This window comes from Schistocerca americana, chromosome 2 (genome assembly GCF_021461395.2).
Source record: "Schistocerca americana isolate TAMUIC-IGC-003095 chromosome 2, iqSchAmer2.1, whole genome shotgun sequence".
Classification (NCBI taxonomy): Eukaryota; Metazoa; Arthropoda; class Insecta; order Orthoptera; family Acrididae; genus Schistocerca; species Schistocerca americana.
Window position 1 is genome coordinate 303096961 of NC_060120.1, and position 6000 is coordinate 303102960.

General features: G+C 35.5%; 1 protein-coding gene across 1 annotated transcript in view; it reads right to left on the reverse strand.

Annotated features, from left to right (window-relative positions):
• Positions 1-4957, reverse strand: part of LOC124592114 (torsin-1A-like) — an 88596-nt gene extending 83639 nt beyond the window's left edge. The window contains exons 1-2 of the mRNA XM_047131805.1: positions 4677-4957; positions 4445-4537 (exon numbers count right to left, since the gene is read on the reverse strand). Of these exons, the coding sequence (XP_046987761.1) occupies positions 4445-4537; positions 4677-4782 (199 nt within the window). The 5' untranslated portion in view covers positions 4783-4957. The remainder of the gene's footprint in view (positions 1-4444; positions 4538-4676) is intronic.
• Positions 4958-6000: the final 1043 nt, after the last annotated feature.

The following is a 6000-nucleotide window of genomic DNA, read 5'->3' on the forward strand; positions in this document are numbered from 1 at the left end:
TAATGACATAAATTATAAATGTTTTTGAGATTTTTATATTGTGCTGCAGCGCCATCATTAAAGTAAGAAATTATTTTCAAATTGGGACAAAAATAAAGTTCTGTAAACTCCCATTTTAAACTGTTGTATGGCTTGGTTTGTTGCACTGATAATGTGATTAACTGAAGTGTGCTTAATTTGTAAAGAATACTTTCATTTTAACATTAGTTTTATGAGCCAGCCTGAGTGCTGTTGTGGGACAGCAGGCAAAACAAATCTCAGGAAAAATAAAATTTATTCAATATGTTCTCACTAGAATACCATCATGAAATTTGGTGTAAATGTTAACAAACAGTGCACACCAAACAAATTTTTTCAACAAAAAAATGCAGATTTTGAAAAGAAATTGGTTTGGGAAAATTTATCCTATTTATTTGAGTATAGCCACATAGACATACTTCTAAAGCCTATAAAAAACTGAATAATATGGCAAGTCTATAAGTCAAATGATTTTTGAGGTATGTTCGTGTTAAGGTTCCAAAACATGACAAAAATAGCACAATTGTGGAAACTTTAAAAATTAAATAACTTAAAAATGTAACATCTAAAAATCTTTAATTTCTCATTTTACCTTATTTTGATAGGTAGAACAAAATGACAAAAAAGATCACAAAACTATAAATCATCAAATTTCAATTTTTTTTTTTTTTTATTTGTTGATTTCACATGGAATGACCCTGTTGACAGAGAAGAGGATTCATTAGAGAGTGTTCTGGATGTTACCATCGCTATCATTTTGAATAGCTGCCTGCCCCAGATCGGGTCTGTTTGGAATGTCTAGTGTGAAAATTACTTCAAGCAAGTAGTTAAAGAACTTATACCTGAGGACAATGTCTTAGACCTTCCAATAACTAACTGCCCCAAACTTTGCAAATCGGTTAACATTGGGGAAGGAAACAAGTGACCATATCACTGGCTTTATGTAAAGTCAGTAAGTGAATCAAAATAGCTCAGTGCCCAAAGAGGCACCGAACCAGAAGATGACATACAGAACACTGAATTCGATCTCCTGAAATTGTACACTACATTTTACTACAATATAGTTGCTCTTTTCAATCACCGAATGAATTTCGATATTGCACATGCTGACATAAGCTATCACAGTGTAGAAAAATCAACTAAAACTGCTCAGAAGTGGAAAGGCAACTAGATTGGATGAGACAGCCATAGGGGCTGGAGGGAGGGGGGGGCTTATGGAGATTATGTGAAAGAACTTCCTCCCTTCTAGCGGTCATAGATCACTTAAGCAAGGACGGGTACCTAGTGATTGGAACAAAAAGTCACTGAACACATGCACGTAATTGTAAGCCTACATCACTAATATTAATCGCTGCAGAATTGTGGAACACGTTCTACGCTCACTCATAGAACAAAAGTCTATATTTCAAAATTAAAATGGATTCTGCAAACAGAGAACTTGCAAAACTCCACTTGTTTGTCCACGAGATTGAGAGCACCATAGATAAAGGTGTCCAGGTGGTTCCTCGACTTCTGGAAAGTCATTCAGTACAGTTCTGCACTGTTGTTCAGCAAACAAAATACAAGCTTAACAAGCATCAGACTAGACTTGTGAATGAATTCAGTACATTAATTCAAACAGAACAATACACTGTTCCTAACAGAACAAACCTGAATGGTGTCAAGACAACTTCAAGTTAGTTTTGTAAGCCCGTTAATATTTACTTACAATGAATATAAATAGTTGAGAGGATAATGTTGGAGGCTTTGTGAGGCACTCACGAATAATGCAATTGTCTAAAGGAACACTTGTAACAATGTTTTGTTAATGTGCAAAACGCCAAGCTGCACTGTGCTTTGGGGTCCACGGTAAACGGTAGATCTCCTATAATTGGCCCGGTAGATCACTTCAAACGTCAAAAGAAGGCAACGGCACACCAACTCCAACAGAACTACACTCAGTAAAGCACTGGGATTGTCTAATCAGCCCTTAATTTGAGAATATTTTTTCTTACATTTAGTAGGAAGCATCAACTGAAACAGAGAATTTGGTCAGGCCAGGACGCATGCCTTAAAAGTACAACACACAAAAAAAAAAAAAACAGGAAGTGCAGTTTCTAGTCTTAGCTCCGACACAAATTGTCATTTCAGACACAAATATTATTCTACATGTGAAGCAATATGGTTTTCTCTCAATAGTTTTAGAAAACATTTCTAATTGCACCAACATAACAAGTTTTGATTGCCGTCTAGTGTGAGTTAATGCTGAAAATTATAGGACAAGGGAAAGTGGCTTCGGTGATGATCAGTATAGTGTTGCATTGAAATACTGGAATACAAAAATGTATATGAGTAGCAGATGTGGTCCATAAAACAATTATCTAATACCACTGATTGTATCTTAGAACATACTCTTAGCTCTAATAAGATAATCAGGTTATCTAAAACAGAATGACGCCATCCATGCCAAACCCATCTCTGACGTTTCTTGCACGACGTCATGAAAGGCATGGAGCAAGACAATCAGGTTGAAGCAGCATTCACTTGCTCCCAAAAAGCGTTTGAGTCAGTACCATACTAATGTTTATTAGCAAAGGTGCAACATACATGGTATCAAATGAAGTTTGAGACTGGATTGAAGAATTCTGGGTGCGAAGACACAGCTGGTTATCTTTGATGTAGCATATTCAACGGATGTAAAAGTAATTACAGGTGTGTACTAGGAAAGTACGGACCCTTGCTGTTCATGTTGTATATTAATGACCTATCAGACTCTATTAATAGTAACGTCACAATTAATGAAGCAGTTATCTAATGCTTAAATATTAGGTTAAAAAAAATGCTGCAGAAATATTCTGCCAGATCTTGAAACTTCATAGTGTTGTCAACACTAGCAACTTGCCTTAAATGTTCAGTAATGTCAAACTGTGTAATTCACAAAATGCAAAATATAGTGTACGACAGTATCGATGAGTATCAAATGGATCAGTCAACCCATTCAAACACCTGCAAGTCACAAATTGTGGTAACATGGCAAAAAAAAAAACCTCTTAGGTTAAACTGTAGCAGGTGGCAGAGTTCAGTCCATTGGTAGATTGCTAAAAAGACTGTACTTAATCCACAATGCAGACTGCTTAGAAAACACTGCAAGATGTACAGTTATCCACTTTACAATATTCTTACATTCTAACAGTTAAATATTTACCACTGTTTAAAACAGGTCATGCGCAATACATTTTTTTGTCATCTTTCTACATGATTCAGTTTCTTCCTTGTACACACAGCAGGCCTATGTGTAACAACAAATGACCACTTAAATCTGGTTTAAACATAAGCCATACACCAGGTTATGGTTCTCTGGGGCTACTCTAAAGGTCCACCCATCACCTCAACCATCATTTTAGTGTGGAGCCCATTATTACACATTAGTCCCATAAAGCGTCAAAAACCAATCACCACAGATCATGACTGATCAATTTAATTAGTACAAGACATCTCCACTGATGTGCCAAATAAATTTCTCTGTATGGGTCTACAATAACGGTTCACAGTGTGTAATGTTAATAAGTACATTTCTGTGAAACAATCAGTGCAGTTATAAGTCTCACAATGAACTTGTCACAGTATTAGGTAAAATAGTAATGGAAATGTAAAACATAAAGCACACAGGGATAAAACAATGATTTTTTTTCGTTTACTTCAACTGTGAAGGGAAATAGAAAATGTCTCATGACATTCCCAAGCAGTATCCTTACTCTACTCTGTAATACATGTGGGCTTCCAGAGCAGAAAAGTAAAACAACTACATATGAATGGGAATGGATGTAAAATTACTTAGCCTATCCTAATTCCGTGATGGATATAAAGCAATATTAACAGTAATGAACAGTGAGTGGGTGAAATTTGGTTTTCTCTACTAATCAGCTACAAAATTTCCAGTAGGCCTAAATAACAAAACTGTAAAGCCTGTACTCTTATACTTGTCCCATTCGATCAATATCTTTCGTTCATAATAAACCTCTTACACAATAAATAAATGTGCGAAAGCTTCTGCAAGTTCATTGGCTTGATTGAGTGGCAGATTTTTTTTTTTTTTATTAATCTGTGAACCGATTTACACTGTACGTATTTCATCACTCAAAACACTGAAAAATTAACAACTAAAAATCAATTTTTTACACAGTAGGTGTAAATGAGTTTTCTTTTAATCTAAACAGATTTTTTAGTCTTAGCTAAGTATCATGTCTATACATATGATAAAGGACTTATGAAATTAGGTAAGCTATGACTATAAATCCACGAAAAAAATAATGATTACTTTGTTTTCGTCACCGTCATTCTAGGAAAGCAGTGCCGGCTGCTAACATATTTTACATAAGATTAATAATTTAAATAACTCCGTCCACTGTCCTTTTTATAATCATGATTTTTCTTTTTTAATACTTACGTGAGATGTCGGCGTTTTCCCACGTAGAATCACAGCATTCGAAAGCTTGACACCAAACTCCAGAAACGGCATTTGTTAATAGATCAAAGTACCCTGCTTCAATAATGTTAATATGTACAAGAGTAACATAAATTATAATTACTACGATACGTTTCATTGCTGAAATTCAACAAATCAACTAAAAATGCACAATCATATACAATTTCTATTTGAAATCTCATTTGTTAAATACCATCCGGTGAACGATTAACAACAGGCATGTTTATCATTCTACATCGACGGGATTCCCCCACGAGGCTACTAATCAAATGTTGCAGGCATATAAACATCTGTTGCATTCATTCACTCACTTCTAAGTACAACATTTTCTACGGTTGTTCAAAAACACTGATTCCGGCGCTCATTGTACTATATACTATATAGTATATACATAGTGTCCAGTGCATGCCAACTGTAGGGGAAATCCACCACGTCGGCAAGACACTGAGAGAGGAGACCTTGAAAATGACATAGCTTGTAATCTTTAATGATTAAGCTGCAGCACATGACAAACCCGACCCCTATTACAAGAACTACAGTACATATCACGTCATCAAAACAGTTTTTTTCTTTCAATCAGAAAAAAGTGTCTCGTAGGTAAACAATAATTATGACTGATTTCAGCTAATGAGCGACAGGGGATGGTTTCGACACCGAAACAGTCGCAAAGAGTCAAATATTGTTATTTTTAAAAAAATACATCTCGTATTAGTTGACGTATGCGTTTACATTGACCTTCAAACATGTTGACTGCCAACATGCTTCCCGACGAAATTTGTTCATTCTATGTGACAGATTCCAATTGGAACTCGATTTGCAGTCGTACGAAATTTCATTCTAGGGTTTTATGAATTGGACAGTTTTACCTTTCTGGGTATTTGAATGAAGCTGCCAAACTTTGTACCACACTGAAATATTCTCAAGCGTTGATATTCTCTTTTGCGGTTTTTTTTCGGATATAACCTCATTTTGCATCGTCTGCAAAAAGTCTGAATTCACTGTTAATAATGTCTTCCAGGTCATTAATATACAGCGTATTACCTAACATGTGGAAAACCTCTGGCGAATGGATAGAGGACTGAGAAAGAAGCAAAAAAATTTCAGATATACGTATAGCATATTTTTTTTTATTTTCTTAGTTACACTCTTTTGTTGTGACACGTTTGCTTCGTTTCTGTCTTTTTGTTTTCAGTTTTTCAGGTTCGTTCTATAAATATTTTTTTCTTTTCAATTGTTTGTTTTGGGTAGTGTTAAGCCACAGCTCTCTGCAGGCGGTCACTCACGTAAATACCTGCTTGACAATCACGCTTGCGCAAGAGTGCTTGAGCATTTGAGCAATAATGGACAAATTCCTGGCGCCTACACACGGTCAAGCATGTTTGTACAAGCATTAGTTTGTTTATCAGAAAATGTCGAGCTCAGACTATGATGCGTTGCCTTTAGCAACCTTTTTGCTTGTGTTACGAGAAAAACAAGTAATGAAATGCGATATGTGCAGTAAGAGTGGTTAAAGAAAC